The sequence below is a fragment of the Apodemus sylvaticus genome, chromosome 16 (assembly GCF_947179515.1).
Source record: "Apodemus sylvaticus chromosome 16, mApoSyl1.1, whole genome shotgun sequence".
Taxonomy (NCBI): Eukaryota; Metazoa; Chordata; class Mammalia; order Rodentia; family Muridae; genus Apodemus; species Apodemus sylvaticus.
The window spans coordinates 76,314,360-76,334,713 of NC_067487.1; the positions used below are offsets into that span (position 1 = coordinate 76,314,360).

At 36.4% G+C, this 20,354-nt stretch overlaps 1 protein-coding gene across 1 annotated transcript; it reads right to left on the bottom strand.

Moving 5' to 3' along the window:
- Ccnh (cyclin H) lies at nucleotides 1-20,063 on the bottom strand. Its single transcript, XM_052160046.1, has 9 exons — nucleotides 19,818-20,063; nucleotides 18,566-18,688; nucleotides 15,683-15,756; nucleotides 14,376-14,586; nucleotides 9,451-9,614; nucleotides 5,979-6,049; nucleotides 3,353-3,464; nucleotides 969-1,029; nucleotides 1-169 (listed from the first exon to the last, which is right to left on the bottom strand). Exons 1-9 carry the CDS (start codon nucleotides 19,932-19,934, stop codon nucleotides 131-133), a joined length of 972 nt encoding a protein of 323 aa, XP_052016006.1. The 5' UTR covers nucleotides 19,935-20,063; the 3' UTR covers nucleotides 1-130.
- Between the last annotated feature and the right edge of the window lie 291 nt (nucleotides 20,064-20,354).

A 20,354-nucleotide genomic window follows, 5' to 3' on the forward strand; every position in this document is an offset into this window, starting at 1 on the left:
TATACAACAACTAGAAAAGTTTAATATATTTTGATGTTTTCACATTGTACAACTTTTTTTTTTTAAAAGTAAAATGTCAAACATTTAACTTCCGTCGGTTAATCAGTGTTGCTGCAGTCATTTATCATGGTTAGAGAGAATCAATCAGGTCATCATCAGTCCATTCCTCCTAAAGGAGAAAAAACGTGGTAAGGGTAAATGTGGCATTGAGCCATTTGTTGTCTACCTCCCTTTAAGAAAATGGGGCCTGACCAGTGTACTGTAGATGTGCTTGTTTTCTGAGCTGGTCTCCTACTGTGCCCACATCCAGCTGTGGGTCCTCCTGTATCTCAAGTGTTTGAACTACAGGTATGTGCTAAGTCCTGCATTCACTGTGACAATGACATGGCAGCTGTCCACTCTGTGAAGGAGTATATAAAAGCTATCTTTTTGCCTGTGCTTATTTATCTTTGACTTCTTAAGAGATAGTTTTTAAAACTGGGGTAAGGCAAGGGAAGAATCCTTAGAGAATAGATAAAATTTAGCACCACTGCCTTCTATCATAGGAAGTTACTTCAATCAAGTAGCTTACATTAGGGCTCACAAATCATGTAGAAATAGATCATGTATAGGTTTTCTGATGAGCACCATGTAACAACCTCAACATGATCCTGCCATGGATTCTCATCCCCTGAACTGTTACCCAAAATAAATCTTCCCCTTAACGATTTCTTTAAAATTCAGACTACATAAACAGGTGAGTAAAAACTTAATTTCAAACTTCAAAGGTACTTTTTAGTCCTAGTATTTGGAGGGCTCAGGTAAGACAATTGGGAGTTCAAGGCCAACTTGGGCTACAAAGCAAGACACTTTTCAACATTCTCAGCTGTCTGTAATGCTTATAATAGTTTGGAATAGTACATGTTCCTAACTCACATCATGCCAGAAAATGTAAGTGATAACAAGTTTAGCTTTAGGGGAAAACATACCTCTTCCTGTTTGGGTTTCTTTGATACATAGTCATCATCTTCATAGCCTTTCCTCTTCTTCCTATAATTAAGCAATTATCTATTAGCAAAACTGATAGTGGTAACAAAATCTATAAAATAGGCTAGCGAGGCTGTATGAATTATAACCCAATGTGGTAGCCTTCAGCCACAGTGACAGCACTCAGACTGAGGCAACAGTTCAGTTCAGACTAGCATGGGTTAACAAAAGTGAGACTCTTCAAAAACAAAATACATTTCTACTGAATAGAGACTAGACAACTGGAAAGGTATTATTATTTGTGGATACAAAGGCAATATTTAATATTTAATCCAGTATAGCAAGAACTTACAAAGATGAAAACAATAACAAAAAGGTTGAACATACCCATAAATCCCAGTTCTTGTGACTGTAACAGGATTTTTGAATAATCTTTGGTTACACAATGATACCTTGCCTCAAGTAAAAATAGCAAAGAGAATCTAGGGGAAGAAAATGTTGGAAGACCTTGTCTTGGTTATCATAAAAGCATACTAAAGTGGAGTGCAGTGGTGGCACACACCTGCAGTGCCAACACTCAGGTAGGGCAGGAAAATTGAGAATCTGAGGCTGAGGTCTCCTTAACCAGACCCTATTTAGGAACAAATAAAAGGACACACTATAAAATCTATGGATATTAAGAATATGGTGGTATTAATACATCAATGGTCAAAGCAAAATGACTCCAACAGTGGGGTTAGACACCAAGACGAACAACCTGGTTTGTACCCCATGGCCGTATGGAAAGACTTATGTTGTCCTCTGCCCTCCACAAAGGCAATTGCTTAAAAAGTACATACTGAAATACAAGAAATAAATGTGATTTAAAAACTGGCTATACCCTTTAATTTTATTTGTGATTAAAAATTGTCAACTAAGAAAACCATGAAATACTCAAAAAAAAAAACCTAGAAAAACTACTAATATTGATTAAAAAACAACCCCCCCAAAGCCCATATCCTTCTTAAGCATTTCTTTCTTTGTCAAAGTAACATAAGAAAAAAACATGAATAACGATCTTTTTTTTTGATGCTAATATATAATGTATTACAAGAATAAAATGCCAAAGCCAATGCAGAAAATCTACAAATGGCTATAAATCTGGAAACATCAATAGTTATAATAATCAGGGAAATGCAAATGGTCAAGATGACACTATTTTTTTCACCCAGACTAGGAAGAGTTAAAGATTGGCAATGTTAAATGCATGATGTGGAGACATTACCACAAACAAGTATTTCATGCATTTCAACACAGAAAACGTTGGCAGATGGTAGACCTATCTGGTAAGTTACTTGAGATCAAGATCTGCTGTTTGATTAAAGAAAACATTGGTGATTACTCAGTGAGTGACTTAGAAGAATACAGTAACTGTATAATGAAAAATAAAGGTAAAAATGTTAATAATCAGGGAAAATAAATACTTTTTGCTGAAGTACTACTTAGTGTTGTTCAAAAACTGTTTCCAGCTTGCAGTAAGAGGAGCAGAACGGACTTAGACACTATACAGCACATTGGCAGTACCTTTTGACTGGTGAATATAATAAAATTTGAACTTATATTTTTATGTCTATTTCATTTTCAAGAAGCTGATTTTATTATATAAAAGTATACATCTATAATAAATTTTTAAGTCCTTCCTATATAAAGAAATATTCAGACACTCAAAAGAATGTAGAATTATTTTGGCAGAGGGTAAAGCAAATGGCAACTTGGAATAAAATGTAAACTCTATCAATTAGAAATTTCTGGATTATAGTCTATTCCATTACTAGCTAGAACAGAATTAATAGTCAAACGATCCAACTAGGAAGAAAATTAGTAAATACTTCATATTTATAGGCTATGCAGTTTCTGCCATAACCACTTAACTTTTCTGCCACAGAAGGAGAACAGCTACAATAATTATGTAAACCAATAGTAGGTATTCTATGTTCTAATAACTTTACTTTTCAAAATCAATGTAAGAACACAGTCAAATGCCACAGCCCTTCTATTTACTAATATGTCAACTTTAATTCTCTCTATATAACCTGATATTTGCTGGTTATTACTGAAACCTACCAGTTCAAGATACATGAAGACATGTTTTGAAGCTGTATCTGTAAGACAACAGTCCTATCATTGCACTCTACAGCCCTTGAAGTCTTCTACTACAACTATAACTAAGGAATTAAGCCATGACTGTCTTATGCTGAAGGCTTTGGCATACTCCAGTATCAGTATACTCCCTTTTTAAAGTTTGATTTAGGTGCTAAGATTAACAAACTTGTACCAGTGAAATAACTTAAATAACAATTGAACTCAATGACTTTGTGAACATAACTTCTGTGTCGTGCCTACTTACGTAACCACATTAAGTGCAAGGTCAGAAGAATGACATCGCTCCAACTTCTGTTTCAGAACGGCAACTTCTTCAGACCTGGGTGGCTCATACTTTTTTACGAGGTTTCTCATGCCTACATGGGGAAACAAACTTTTAATAAAAACTCTTATTCAGCTAAATGTGGTGGCACATGCCTCCATCTCTACACTCAGAAGGCAGAGGCAGGTGGAAATGAGTTTGATGCCATCCTGGTCTAGCGTAAGTTCCAAGAAAGCCAGGCCTACACAAGCAAATCCTATTGTAGAAAACAAAACAAAAAAACCCTGCTTTTATATAAAGAAAGCATAATAATGCTTTGAGAACAGAAGGAATTGATGATGACATATATTCTTACCAGGATTTGTATTCTGTATTAAAACCAAGCAGCAGCAGTTTTTAAAGTTCAAATAATGAGTATCTGCTATATGTTCCACTATATATAGCATTAATATGAACATGCTGTATATAATACTGGTAGTAATAGTTTACAAGTACCTCTATGTTTACATTTTGCTCAATTTAAGGCTTTTGAAATAATCCCTATGTAATTTAGTAAATATTCTTTATTTTAAAATACATCCTCTTATTTACCAAGAATATAACATATAAAAAAACAAGGATGCTTCCTTAACAAAGCAAATGTCATAAACAAGCTATAGATCAGTAAAAATACAACTATATAAAGTACTTGTTATATTAATATAATAACCAAAAATCTCAAGATTAGGAACATGATGAATAGTCCAGGGACTTACTGTTTGGCCATGTGCTTTCAGAATGAATTTGATATTTGTGATTCAACATCTTTAGGTCAATATCTGTTTTGTTTGTTTGTTTTTTTTTTTCATATGAATACCTTCATATTATTAAAGCTGAGTATTTTCTGAAGCATTATCCTTGTTTCATATTTATTAAAATAAGTGGAACAAAATAAAGATAATATAAGAAATAAGTAATTAAACTGCATGCTTCAAATAAGCAGTGTGTTTTCTTTATGGTCCCTTCTACCAAATTGTTAGAAAGCACTATTACCAAATCACCATTAGCTTTGGAAATGAACCCTCTAGTGGTAAATATGAAGACATACAGTTTATAGGGAAAATAAAAGAAGTCTCCATTATGCTCAGAGGAGATCCAAAATTATTTTCAAGCAAAGAATTACTTCAGGGCATATAACTGCATGAGTTGAATCTCGGTTTTTAAAATAAACATTAAAATATATACACATTTACTATCATCTAAACAAAGGTCCGCAATCTTGTATTTTATTCGTTTGCTTTACCTCTGAAAGTATGTCTCCATATCTATGAACATAATTGCCAAGACAATGAAAAACAATGTGGTGGCATTGCCCCTACCTAACATTTTCACACTCATGAAATTAAGGCAAGAGTCTTCAAGTTTAAGTCTAGCCTGGACTACACTGCTAGACTCTGTCTCAAAAACACAAATTAGTTATATATATGCCATATATGTGTGTGTACTTATATATATATGTAGATAACTGTATGTATACATACATTGCACATACAATTAAGACATATATACATGTATTAATTAAGCAGAATTTCTAAAAAGGATTTCTGAACACCAGCTCCAAGGAGTTTTTGGTAAGCCTGTTATTAAAGTTTATATTCATTTTCCAAGGCTCCTACTAAGATTATTACTAAGTTGTTGTTTTAAAGCAACCAGTTTTACTCTCTTACAGTTCAGAGTCCAGAAATCTGAAATCTTGTTTCCCTGGGCCCAAATCAGATTTTGTCTGAAGGCTCTAATGTTTCTTTGATATGTCACTCCAACTTTAAAGATCTGCACATCTTTTGTTGTCTTAACACTGTTTTTCTCAAATGCGTCTCTACCTGTTGGTCATGAAGACCCTGTGACAACATGCACTTTTCACTTCAGTAACTCACATTACCATCGGCACCTTCTCACGAACTAACCTGCACAACCCCATCTTTTGCAGGCTTAGTTAACAGATATAGGTTCCACAGATAGAGCATGGACCTTTTTTAAGGGGGTATTTTTAAAGCAGCATTCTTCATGGTTTCTTGGTTTTGATGGTTTGGGGTTTTTTGGTGCTAGAGTTTGAACAAGAACTGGAATGAGCTAGACAAGGCTTACCTCCTAATTCTAAGCCACCCGGCTGGCAAGCTTCATTTTTATCCATCTCTAAGCTGTAGTAGTCAGCGTGTCTTCTGAAATTGACACCTCTCTGCCACCAACCCCCCCCCCCATATGAAAAACTACTGGCTTTGAATTGATAACAAAATGACCAGCACATGACAGATATTAACTAGTTAAAATTATTTACAAAACAAATGCTCCAAATACAATTGGAAATTTTTTCCCTGAAAATTAGTTCTCTTGATTCTAAATGTCTACCATTTATTTGTGCATACTTTTAAAAGAATCTATTCTGACTTTGCCCTTTCTAAATCCGATATCATACTTTTTACAAATAAAAGTATTTCCTTCCACATACCTTCTATTTATTCTCGCTAATGAATCTTAAATGCATTTTGACACAGTAACTCAGTAAAAATGAATTTAAATACCAGTCTACCACATCATTTATTCAGAAAGCAACTCTGTTTATAACACTTACTTTTCATTATATCCAGTAACTGTGACAGGCAAGTTCTGTTTTCTTTCAGCATTAGACTCTCTGATAAATAGCTGAAGTAAAAAACATTTTAATTAATTGAAAGCACACAATACACTGAAGGTAGGCATAAATCATTTACCTCTATGTTCATTCCTTCAAGGACAGTTTTTAAACTACTTATTTAAAACTATTACATACTATTTGAAACCTCTACAGTACTAAAACCTATTACAGTCTGAAAAACGTACTACCACTTCTGCCAGTTTAAGAGATGAATACTGTTAAAAGTTTAAATTTTATCATATATAGCTTTTCAGAGATAAAAGTACTAACAGCCAATATTTATCAGTTATATTAAATGTTTGCTATAGATATGTTCTAACTAAAAGCCTAACTTTCTATGATTTATGAAAAGTCTGTGCTAGAGATGGATTTAACTAAGCTCAAAGGTACAAGATAAGTACTAGGACACAAGTCAGCTTTCTCCCTTCAGTAACAATGTCATTGCACTAACATGGTATTACCCCATGCTTTATAAGTCTACCATGTCTTATTTTTATCAAGTCCAAAGCAATCTAGGTCTTCAAAATTAAATATATAAAGAAAACTTTCTTCCAGCTGAATTAGTTATACATTAGTTTACCACTAGAGGGTAAAGAGTTTTACAAAATGTTGTTGCCATATTTTAAACTACCTAGATTAAACTATATGACAACTTTGATAACTATGTTGCATATTAACTAGTTTCCTTATTCCCCTCTTGTTATGCATCTGCAACTCTCCTGAAGCTTCTTTTTCTTCTTCTTTTTTTTTTGGAAACAGTGTCTCATGTCGCCTATTTACAACTCAGCATAGCTCAGGACATGGCTGTTCCATCTCACATGGGCCCTTACAAAAACTTTACAGACAAGTCAGTTATTCACATGGTTGGGTTTTCTACTTAGCTCAGGGTTTCATTCTTGTATTCCTTAAGTGTAATATAATGGAAGCTCATTAAATGTTTGCTTAATAAATAAATGAGATATAAGTCACAATACAGTTAAACTGGGGCTAGAGAAATGTCTCAGTGATTAATGGCACATACTGTTCTTGCAGAACACCAAACTTTGGTTCTTAGCATTCATATCTGCAGCTCCTAACCACCTAACTGGCAGGAGCCATCTAAGAAAGTCTAAGGCTAGCAGGTGACTTTCCTGGAGGTGGTTCACCAATTTTGCATGGCTTATGATGGGTAAGCTCTGATAGGCAAGGAGCCGAGAGACATTCACCTCAGGATTGCTTCTTGCATTTCATATGCCTTTTCCTATTACATTCTAATGATCCCTGGGCATTAGCCTGCCCTATTGGACAGATTTCATGCAGATAAAACATAAAGATGAACTTTCATGAATTAATGTTATTTGGATAAATTAACGATTTTATAGAATTCCTGATTTGACTCAATTTTACAAAGAAAGTTTTAAGAGATGGTTTAGTTATTTTTCCAGAAAGAAATATAATAAAAGTTAAAATCAAGAATAGACTGTGTCCATTCCTCATTGGAAAGTAAAGGCTGTATATAATAGGATCTATAATGAGTTTTCACAATTATACTAAGAAGAGAAATAGGCTTGGGACAGATTTATGATCAAGGAAAAATAACTCATTCTAGGTCAGATCAAAAGATGAAGCCACAGGTGTGCACTATGATAAAACAAGGCCAGGTAAAACTGTGGCTTTGAACTTGTTTGAAACAATGCTTTGAACTTAGTATCAATGTCTTTCTGTAACTCCCCCTGTATAATATTTTATCTATGAGGTAATTTTCTCAATGACTTGTCTAAGAAGGTATAAAAAAGTCAGGGAAAAAGAATAAAGTGTGGCATCTGGGGATTCAGCCCCACCCACCAAATGTATATATGTATATGTCTGATTATCTGTATGACTATATGAACATATAGACATATGTAACATATATACATATATGTCTATATGTAGTTATATGTGTATGTATCTAAGTATGCATGAACTCTTGTAGAGCTGATAAGACAGGTGGCTGGGCCTGACTGTAGTGTGTGTTTATGAATGTTTACATGTCTGTACATACTGCCTGGTGAAAGATTTTAATTCTTGTCCTTTCCTTTGTCTCTGGTTTATGAAGAGTTAATGAATTCTAAGCCTCTCACCAGCAAGGGGTCCTTGAGCTAAAAGAGAAACCAATACTCATTAATACATAAATAGTAAGAGTGCTATAAAGTCAAAACCCAGCAGTTATCAGCATAGAACAGTAGGAAAGAATTAAGTTTCCAGAGGTGTGTGTGTGTGTGTGTGTGTGTGTGTGTGTGTGTGTGTGAGAGAGAGAGAGAGAGAGAGAGAGAGAGAGCCAAGATCATAGGTTATCATCAGTCTCTGGCCTTCATCCAACTCTGTATCTTTGGCCCATTTCCCAGCTGGAGCAGGACCCTGCTCTGGGGAAATAATACCTTTTTGCTGGTCTCCATATATATGGTACCTATACACATGGCATACATTTACAAATACATATAGATTAAGTATTAAAAGAGAGAAATACATACCATAAATTTCAAAGGCTAATAAGATCATAGTCCTTTATCCTAGATGCAAATATGTTTCAAAATTTGCAACTTCATACTGTATAAAGCTTACCTTGCTATATATATTACATTATGTGAAATATGGTATTTGAGGGTCTACCAATATTGGTACTTCTGTAGTAATAATAAATATTCCTAATGAAGGACAAAAGCTAAATCACATCTGTTAGTGTTTCATGTTCTTACTGTATTTTGAAATTTTTAAGTATATAAAATAGTTTTAAGTTTAGAAACATAAGAATTTCAAACATAAGAATCTCATAAGAGAAATTAAATATGAACAATAAAAATTAGTCTAAATTGGAAAACTGGAGAATAACAATTATTTCTAATTGATCATTCTTCCAGTTCTGTAATAATATACCTATAGTACTGTTACAAGTTTAAGAATTAGTATGTATATAACATTAAAAATCAAGTGGAATTAATTCATATTAAGTACTCATTGTAATATCTGTGTCTATCTATATGTCTTTATATACTGGCTATTATTATTTATGGCTCAACTACAATTTTCATATGGATATACTCTAAAGTATTACTTCTATAAATCCTTACTCAAAGTGTTACACATGCTTTATAACATATGATACAATAAATCAGATCTGCTGCATTAACACTGCCTTGTAAATCTGTCATATACTGGTAGCTATAGTTGTCTTCCAGAAGTAACTGTCACAATTCCACTTTTGTCAGAAATGTATTCTCTTAGCTCCACAATACTCGATTAAATGCTTTCTTTAAAGATGATCTCCTTCTTCAATCATAAAACTTATGAGATATAAGGCATTATATATACAGAAATATTGTCTAATGAAGCTATTTAAAAACTTGTACTAAGAAGTAAAACTTGAATTTGAACTAAAACAAATTAATACCTTTCCATAGTAATTCCAGCCCTAGAGGCACTTGATAAAATGGCAGTCAGGGCAATTTGTGAAGGTGTGTATAAAAGATAAGCATCTGTCAATGCAATTCTACTAAGAAAATCATCAGCTGTTTTCCTCAAAATCTCCGGATTCTCCAACATGGGGTATCGAGTCTAGAAAAAAAGTTTACAGATGTTACCATTTCTGAGAGATTTTTGGATAGCCATACCATTAAAAACTACAGCAACTTTTAGGTACTTATTAAAGAATAATTTTTAAAAAGTAATCCCTCTGTTGCAAAAATGAGTCTTTCAATGTTAGTGTTTGGTATATACTAAGAGATCATAGCTAAATTATAGTCATCAAATTCTGAGTGTTTTCACTGATATGACTTTCAAACTTTATTGGAATACACCCATGATTAGAAATATATGCTTATAAAAAAAGAAGCATATGTTTTAGCACATTAATACTTAACATTATTCTCAATTTAGTACTTTTCTACATTAGAAAGGGAAACACGTCGAGATTCTACTAGATTCAAGGCAAAGCCAGGATGTATAAAATATAGACTCTCAGGTAAAGACTGGAAGGCCACATTAGGGATTGTAGCAAATCACTGTCAAAGTGAAGTTTTTCTATGTATATTGTGTGTGGGGGGTGGGGAGTAAGTGGAAATGAATGTTGAACCAATTAGCCTTTACAAATATCTACAAAAATACTTTTAGACTGTGCCAAAGAATTATGGAAAACTTTACACTGTCAATTCCTTTAAGTTTTAATCCCTCTGACTGACTTTAGATACTTATTGTCAAATCCTAGAAATAAGACAATCTATAAATATTCTGAATATTTCAGGTTCCACTGTAGAGTTCCACAAGGCCTAGTCATTGTCTCCAAAAATCTAACCTCTGAAATGATGAAATGAAACTCCTCCTTTCTTAGGATTTTGCTTAATTTTTTTCATGATGTTTTTGTAAATCTTGAACCATTTGGTTTTGAACTCTTCTACACAATCTGACTTACTACAGTCTTCAATATTTCTTTGCTGCAGCTGCTGTGTGTGTGTGTGTGGTGGTGTGTGTAGAGACAGAAAGGGTGTCAGTTCTTCTGAAGCTGGAGTTATAGGCAGTTTTGAATCACCAGATGTTGGTGACCTTTGGTCCTCTGGAAGAAAGGAAGCATTCTTTAACTGATGAGCAATCTCTTCAGCCTCAATTTTAACAGTATCTGAATCTAATTTCTATACTTTTGATTTTTGGGCACTGACAGAAAAATATCTACAAAAGAGGTCTTGGGATACTAATATAAATTCAAATTTACTGACCTTGGTATGTCTCTTAGCCTAACAATGATGTTTTTCTAGAAAACTTGTTCTTCATTTGAGTAACCTTCAAAAAAACATCATTCTATGGAAAATTATCTCTGCACTTAATAAGGATAAGACTATTTCCATTAAATCCCCAGATACAATATTATTTTCACCCAAACTCACTCTCTCTTGTGCCAACACAAGAGCTGTACCTTCTCTAAGGCCAGTTGTACACTGTTTCAAAACCCATGCTAACTTTCTTTATATTGTTCACAGAGAATCTACAGCTCTGCTATACAGTCTCTACTTTCCTTTAATTTTTTTCTTATTACTAGCTCACTGGATCAGTACTTAAGGGTGTCAATCTTGTCTAGAAAACTAAACATGTCTACATCCAGCATTTCCTTCATTTTACCTCTTTCCAATACAAAGAAAAAACTATTTAATCCAAGTTATGTATACAAGTTCTGTCCTACAAAACAATTTTTCATGAGTAATGAATATGAGGCATGAGTTCCACAAACTTGTAAAGCAGCTGAACATTTCCTGTGACGCAAACATCACAAGGGCCATGTTTGCAGTGATCCTTGTGTAAACAAGTCTATGTTCAGTATAACACAGTTACATATATTACAGAATTTTGAAAAAATGATCAACAGCTATGGTACTGCTTTATGTTCTTGCTGCACCATATACTTTTAATTTATTTTAGAATGTTTTATACTAGCAAAACGTAAACTTTAATGTTACAGTATGCTCCTTCTACATAGTAACAAAATTCTAATTATAAAAGACCTCAGGCACATAAGAGTTAACAGAAGCAAGCCATTGTTATGGGAGTATATGACAGTAGCACCTAGCTAAGGGCAATATACAAAGGGGGGAGATCATGATAGTGACATTGATCACCCAATTACAAATTCATCTAGTATCTCAGAATATATCCAGTAATTAAGGAACATTAATAAGAAACACTCGTTTCTTTCCCTCTTCCCCTTTACCTGGACAGGATGTAACTATGTAACCAAGCTGACATGACACAATTCTAAGTTGTAGTGCTCTCCTTCATTTATGGTTTTAAAATTTTTATTTTCTTTGCTTTTATGCCTATTGATATGTATCTGTGTTTTGCCTGCACATATGTCTATGTACTACATGTGTGTCTTGTGGTCAAGAGGGGTACAAGAGGACATTGGATTCCTTGGAACTGGAGTTACAGGCAATAATGAGCTACAATGCAGGTGCTGGGAAGTGAACCCTGTACATCTAGAAGAGTAGCTAGCACTCTAACCTGGCGTACCACTCTCTGCAGCTTGTTGTCTTGTACTTTATTCCCCTAAATCCACCATTCTCCTTTTTTTTTTTCCTTCTACAGTTCAAAGACAAATGTCAACAAACTCATGAGTGACCTTTATGGCACCAAATTCAGCAAACATTATTAGCCTACATTTTCTTTGCCTAATCTAAGCAAAATTGGAAATATATTCTGTTTACTTACAAGAGTACTCTACTTCCCTTTATTTTCCAACAATCCTACAATTCTGGATAAACTTTAATCCCATTATAAGCTGCTTCAATTTTCAACTACCCTTTAAACATTTCTTATGGCCAGTCCCTACTGTTATTCCTTTGCCCACTGTGATCCACTCTCTTCATAATGCAGGATACATACAGATGTCTAATCTCATCTGATGGTATAATGCCTATTTTGGCTCTTAACTTGACAACATCTGGAATTATCTAGAACCTCAAATGGCTGGATGAACCTGAAGATTTTTGCTTAAGTCATTCATTTGAAGTGGGAAGATTCATTCCTAATCTGGATTTCTGAGGTAGGAAGACACACCTTTAATCCAGATCTTTTGAGATGTTAAGACTCACCTCTAATTTGGCTCACACCTTCTGCTAGAATCCTATATAAAACACATGGTAAAAGGTAGCCTCTCTTTTTGCCTGCTTGCCCTTGCCTTGCTAGCAAGTCCATTCTTAACCGGCATTAGCACTTCTTTGTAGTTCAGTGTATACTGAACATCAGCTGAGATGTCCAGCCTCTTAGACTTAACAACTACTGGATGAGTTCTGGGATCTTCTGTTCATAGGCAGTCATTTAATTAACTTGACCACATCCTAATAAATCTCTTTTATCTATATATAGAGACTCTGTTACTCTAAAGAAATCCGACGAGTGCAGACACAAGCTAACCTGTGAGGAGGCCATTTTTTCACATTGCAAACTCCATCGTACCAGTTCTCTAGACAACTTCTCACTCTCTTCTTTTTCCTTTGTTCAACATCTTCAACACAACTTACACAGTCTGGATTTCTGCCTTTAATTCAAGCCAAAATACTCTTTCCCCTTCCTTACCAGGCTCTTCATTTCTTAAGTGAGCTGTGAATCTGAGCTCCTGACTACGAAGGTCTTTGGGTGGGATGTTCTTTCCTCACCTAAATGCTACTCTTGGTTTGAATTTCACTTCAGTGATGCTTTCTCAACAGTATTGTCCTTGCTTTTCAATCTGCTATCTTCTAATAGAATATTTTGATTTCCCTATATAAAATTTACCACAATAATAGTTATCTAAAGTTCATTAAAGTTGTCATGTTCCCGTCTTGTTTCTAGGTTGCACCCCAAACTATGTTTAGCACAAAGGGAAGAATATCTGTAGCTGTTTACCCGAGAATAATCAGTGTTTTCTCTCTCTCTCTCTCTCTCTCTCTCTCTCTCTCTCTCTCTCTCTCTCTCTCTCTCTCTCTTTTGTGAGACATCAATAAAGGAGAGGCCCTTTGTCCTGTGCCCCAGTGTAGGGGAATGCCAGGACAGGGAAGTGGGAGTGGGTGGGTTACTGAACAGGAGGAGGGGGAATCGGATAGGGGGTTTTTGGAGAGGAAATGAGGAAAGGGGATGACATTTGATATGTAAATAAAGAAAATATCTAATAAAAAATAAATTAAAAAACAGTTCTTGACTTTGCTTTGACTTTAGACTATTCTATTCAACAACTTAAATTGTCTACGTCAATATTAACATATGTATTACTATGTGGCACATGTAAATACATAAATATAAATTCTATACATAAAGTATACACATGCACATATTTGTGCTACAAGTTTTGTGATGTACTCACACTATATTGGCAGGCTAGTCTCAAACTCCTGGATTCAAAGTGATCCAGGGCCCTGAAAATTTTGGTGCTTATATTGGTGAACTGAGGTGAACTGGGTAAATAAAACATTCACAATATGATCAGTTTATCTTTTAGTTTAATATTAAGAGATTTTTGAGGTTCTATAAGTCATTAGGACTAGATCTATAAGAATATCGGTTTCTAAAGTTATCATTATTTTTTATCATTACTCTAATCTCATAATCTACTATAGAAGGTTACTAAACCAAAAACCTGGGAACTCTTACCCAATAATCTTAAGAACCAAACTCTCCAGGTAGACTCTAATGTACATTGAAGTTTGAAAACTATTACCCTAGAAAAGCCAGCAAACTCTCAGGTTGCACCTGTGTTGTACCAGTTAGTATATTACTGGTTATAAGGTTGTCAATTCGTTTTAGCAAATAATAACAAAGGGTTACCTCTGTTAGCTAATTTCATATCAGTAGGTTTACCTTTATATCAATGAGGAAGCCTTCAAATGGTCTATATGGATTGTGGACAATAAGGTGAAAATTAAGTTGTTGTATAAGTAGTAGCTCATATTCCAAAATCTGTTCCAGTGCCTTTTCCTGTCCAAGAGGACTCTCTCGGAGATTTCCAACAAACTGAGGACTAGACACATTGAATTCATCCACTTTGCAGGCCAAAAATGCACAAGTAAGCCTACATAAAAAAATAAAGGATGGCAGAATATTCCTTAAAATACTTTGTACAACATACACTTCTGTTTAGCCAAAATGAATATGAAGTTACAAGATCCATAAACGAATGGAAATGGAGAGAAAGCAATTACCTCAAATGACTCTTAGCCTGCATAATATATGTGGCAATGCTAGACACTGCAGGAAATTTTTAAAAAATGAAATAAAGTGTTCCTCTTTAAACTTTGTTAGACTTAGGAGAAACTATAAAGTTAGATCGGGTCATCATCTACTACTGCCACAGCATTCAACCATCATTAACTATTAGCTTCATACAGTTCAACCAGGAACTTGAAAAAATAACTAAGTAGTGTGCATCAAGAACTATAAATGAAGATTTAACTTAAGAGAATTGAACACATATATACCTTATGACCATAGAAGACAGGTAATGTTAATTAATATTGCAGATGGTCATCAGCAGAAGCCTCAAGTCATTTGAATATGTGATTACCAGTTTACAGGCAAACGAAATTTATCGAAGTACTAAATTAAGTTCAGAGAGAACTAGTGTAAGAAAAGCTGCTGCTGACAGCCTTTAGAATTGGAAGTCACAAGAAGGCTAGAGCTTGACTGGTGAGCATGAACCAACCAAACAGAACCAGGAATGACAGCAAACGCTAAGTCCTACATTAATTGTTTTCTCATATATAATGATAAGCATGCTTAGCAAAGAGAAGAAACAACACTTCTGTTTAGCCAAAATGAATATGAAGTTACAAGATCCATAAATGAATGGAAATGGAGAGAAAGCAATTACCTCAAATGATTCTTAGCCTGAGCAATTGGGAGAATCAAGGTGGCACTGATAGTGGTATTAATAGAATAATTAGATGAAGGAAAACTATGTGAGTGGTAGACAAGTAGCAGTTCAGATGTCATTAGCTATATAGAACATAAAAGCAAGTAAGAAGACCTTATATTCAAATGGAAAAAAAAATCAAGTCTAAATTATTCCTAATTAAAATTGTCAATTGTCTCTCATATACATCCCACAGATAAAGGTAGACACATTATAAACATCTTTAACCAAAACAAAACCAAATTTATATACTCACATTATTATCCGAGGGTGATATTCCATTACTGAGTTATTAAGATAAAAACGCTTGAAATACATACAAGCTGTACCCTAAGATTAAAAATAAAAATATAAACATTTATAAAAGCAGAGTCTACTTCCATGTAACATGTTAAATTTTGATAAAAAAAAAACTTTTTCATGCACAAATTCCTTAAAAACATTTTCCTCATCATTATGTTTGAATTTTCCCTTAATCAAAATAAATTATGATAAAGTACAACAAAAACTGTTGAGTGAAGTTTTAAAACTTCTACCGCCTTGGCGAAGAGCGGCAGCACTCTGGCCCCTCCTCACTTCATTTCTACCTGCCTAGGCTATGAAGTAGACTTTTCCACCAGCCTACTCCCAAGACACTTATTTCAGGAGGGGTGGAGTTACCAGCCCCACCAGAGACCCTTAAATCCTTGGATAAAAGACAGACAACTTTGTTACCTTAACTTGCCTTTAAGCACAATTGCTGGGGGCAAATACCTCCGGCCTGGAAAGGCACATCCTTACCAATTTATTATCTCTGTCTTTCCTTCCACCCTAAACATAGAGATTTGTTCCAATTAGCATATGCAAAACATCTTCGGCCACTGGCCTCCAGCTGATGCTGCAGCCCCTAGCTACCTGGAGTTCCTACATGGTTGCTGCTTCCATTTTCCTCCAAAACATGGCAGAAATGCCCCTTCTCTCCTTCCCAGCATCTTCCTTCCTCTAGGGACATGAAACCCACCCGTATTTCCACACAGCAGTCGGCTCCTGGCCTTCTTTATTGACAAATCAAGAAGCAATTAGGGAATAAGACTTTAGTATCAGAACCTCCCCTTACAAAAAACACCACAATCAAAGAGACTGTATTATTTATTTTAGTTATCTGTCCCCAGCCTATGTAGAGTAATCCTTTCTGTAGTTAACTAAACTTAAAAATATATGTATGTGTGTATTAATTTTAGAACTCAGAGCAAAATGAGCACTTGTCTCAGAGAATTTTAAGAACTAAAATACCAATGATCACAGGTTAGCCAATTTTGGAAAAATGATGATGGATAACATGATTAGAGCAAAAAGCTTTTTCTCTATCAACTGCAAATCTGTGATGAGCCATGATAACTACTGTGCAACTGCGGCACCTCACATCTGCCTGAAAACTTCCCATTCGATAAGTCCCACTGTGCAAAGCGGCGCAGTTCATCGATTCCAATCCTTATAACTCAGTAGTAAAATTGCTATCTTCACAGAAAATGAAACAGCATGAGTCATACTATTTATTCAGACATTTATCAAGGGTCAGAGGCTATATTCAACTAAGAACTCTCTATCTTTACCTATTGAGTCACTTAACAGTAAAATAACCACTTATTTATTTGATAACAGGAAAAAAACCTTCATTTAAATGCTTCAAGGGTTGCTGTCAATTTATATTAAACAATAACAAAAAAATTTACTGTATCCATTGTATAGATGAATTTCATAAGGTTCATTAAAAGACTGCTTGACCCAAAGAAATAATTTAATCCTAATAGCTCATTCTACAGTGTCTGTAATGAAAAACAAAATCAAACTCAATTTCATCATAGAAACTAATCAACTGTATCTGCTACTGTTTATAACTGTTTCCTCTCTCAGGTATGTCTACAACTTTAAAATGACATAAATACTAACAAATTTAATATTTTCAGTGTTTTTCCTTGTTTTGGTACTATAAAAATAGAGGAGCCTAGATAGTTCTCTATTAGGCAACTTAAAAAAACAGCTGTCTTAGTCAGGGTTTCTATTCCTGCAAACATCATGACCAAGCTGGGGAAGAATGGGTTTTATTCAGCTTAAAATTCCACATTGCTGCTCATCTCCAAAGGAGGTCAGGACTGGAATTCAAGCAGGTCGATGCAGAGGCCATGGAGGGATGCTGCTTACTGGCTTGCTTCCCCTGGCTTGCTCAGCCTGCTCTCTTATAGAACCCAAGAACACCAGCCTAGGGATGGCACCACCCACAAGGGGCCCTCCCCACTTGATCACTAATTAAGAATGCCTTACAGCTAGATCTCTTGGAAACATTTCCTCGAGGCTCCTTTCTCTGTGATAACACAAGATCAGCCAGTACAACAACAGCCTTTTATACTTAACCTTTACAACCAACAAGCCTTGAGAGTAATAAGCAAGGTAAAAGTATTTTGGACACCCTAAACACCATCTTTTTTGTTGTTTAGCTTGTACCACAGGTTACCCATTTGCACCCCAGTAGAAAATACAACACTAAGAACCACAAACGAATCCTGCAACATTTAAGCCTGGATATACTCAGTAGGTAGTGTGCCTGCCAGGCATGGATGCAACTCTGCATTTGATCCTGGGTACTAGGTAAAACCAGAGGTGTACTGCCTACAATCCCAGTGACATTTAAGCACTAGGACCAGAAGTTGAAGTTCATCCTCTGGAATATGATAAACTCATGGCCAACATGACTCATAGAGGACAATCTCATGACAACAAAATAAACAAAGACACCCTCCCCCCCCCCAAAAAAAACCCAATAACAATGTCAGCTCTAATATCCTCTAATCAAAGATCTTAGGGCAAGAGGAGCAGCTGGAACAGGAATCAATGAGCATTTCAAACAGGAACTGAGTTTAGCAGAGTTGAAAAAACACTAGTTTATATTCTAATCCCCTGGGAAAGGGGAGGCCAGGGAAGTCTATGGGGGGTGATTCTAGCTGAGAATTCTACCAGCAGGAGATATAGCAACAGAAATATCCACCCCCTGTAGCCACCTAGGACTTCCAGTGAATATGGGGGGGGGGGGTGAGGAAAAGAATAAAAGAGTTCACTTCTCTCAAGGCAGCTAAAAAGCATATTCTTCTCTACTATTACTTACCACAACAGACCGTGGCATAGCTGGTTTAAACACTGAACAGAAGTCCAATAATCTTTTTTCATAGTATTTGCAAAGTGTCATTTCTTCATGAGGCTCAAGAAACACTGGATCATTTGGAAGAACCTTTAAACAGCAAACATTTCAATGTAAGTTCAGTGAATTAATTGTAAAACTGTCTTCTCTGTCCTGCTTAAATTTGACTTATGCCATCAACAAATAATTGACCTTACATTTTTTCTCTTTTTTAAGTTTACTATGCATTAATCAAAATATCTAGGAAAATAATAAGCAAAATCAATAAACTGAATCTAGGCCTTCCTTTCACAAGTTCTCAAACTGTCAGTTGGGCATTTTAAAACAATCATTACAGAGTATGTACAAATCCATTCCCAGATTTGATACCATTATTTGTGAATTAAGAAGAAGATACATATTTTCAAGGGTTGGAAATCTCTCAAAGTAAGTTTCTAAATAAATCCCTATGTCACCCAAGTTAAACAGCACCCAGATTAAAATAACTCAGTTCATTGGCTACGTCATTGTTTTGGAAGTACAAATCTTATTTGCATGAAATCTGTAGGAGCTACTATAAAGTTACCCCAGGGCAGTACACAGAAATGAGTTGAGAGTTGTAGGAAGACCTGCACAGAGGGCCATAGCACAAGCCATACTCAAATTGCTTGTGTCAACTAGTTTCTTTCCTTGTGCAACCTTCTGCGTGAAGGTTGTTTCTGGAAACCAGATCCAACAAGCCGTCATTTCTCCATCTGAAGTCTTTGAAAAGTTCCCTTCAGTTTGGGCATATATTTCAACCTCCTTACACTTCCGCTTACAAGTCGCTTGCGCACATTCTTCAACCACTGCAGCTGAGGTACAGCTTCACCCACGAATGACCACCAGCACTCCGCGCACTTGCCTGCCAGTCTGACTTTCCACTAGACACCAGCGGGTGTGTCTGCCAACACCGCCCTCCTGCCAACTACAGAGAATGGTTCCTCCTGACATCCTGAAGGGCAGGTGACCGGTTCGAGTCCCGCACCAACTCCGCACTCTTCCAAGGCTCTTGCCATTCCCCGGGATGTTACTTATACCTCTGCCCCGGCCAGTCCCGGCCTGGGCTGTCGCATCAGTCCCTGTCTGCACTGCCCAGCCCGGTGAGCCCTCTACAGGCTCCCAGCCTGCAGGCAAAGCGGGACTTCAGGAGGGTCCCCATGTTTAGGCTGGGCACGGGCTGGGCTCGCGGGGACCTCACCTTCCCGTTAGCCACAGCTTTGCACTTGAATTTGCGGTTGGCGTCCGCCCGCAGGCGCGCCAGCTGCTCCTCGCTAGCGAAGGTCCAGTGCCGCTTCTGGCTGCTGCTGTGGTACATGCTGTAACCCTCACCGGCCGCAGGGCCGCGACAGAAACAGCGACACTCCGGGAGACAGCAACCACGAGCGACGGCCAACGCGCGAACCCCGGGCCCAGACGCCAGACGCGCGCGTGACGTCACTCTCACGCACCAGCGTCTGCCGAGGCGTTTCCGGAGCCCGTGGGAGGTGTTCCGCGACGCGGGAGGGCGGAGCCTCGGGGCTCCCAGGCTTCGGGGCGGAGTCTGAAGGGCGTGACCCAGGAGGGCGTGGCCGCAGGGATCCAGGTTCTTCACATCTAGAGCTTCAGGCCTAAGGGGCACACAGGAACAGGGACTTGGTAAGAAAATGGAAGTGGTGGATGTGAATTCGAACTACAGCCAATGCGACCTTTCGCAAGAGGTTTTTATTTCCTCCTAGTACTCCCATCTCTGAAGCCA

Excerpts from the sequence above, each read along its gene's own strand:
- Ccnh (XM_052160046.1), bottom strand. The coding sequence starts at position 19,934 with ATGTACCACAGCAGCAGCCAGAAGCGGCACTGGACCTTCGCTAGCGAG. Across the intron at positions 15,757-18,565 it reads CTATGCCACGGTCTGTTGTG|GGTACAGCTTGTATGTATTT; the intron begins GTAAGTAATAGT and ends TTTTAATCTTAG. Across the intron at positions 9,615-14,375 it reads GCTTCCTCATTGATATAAAG|ACTCGATACCCCATGTTGGA; the intron begins GTAAACCTACTG and ends CTTTTTTTCTAG.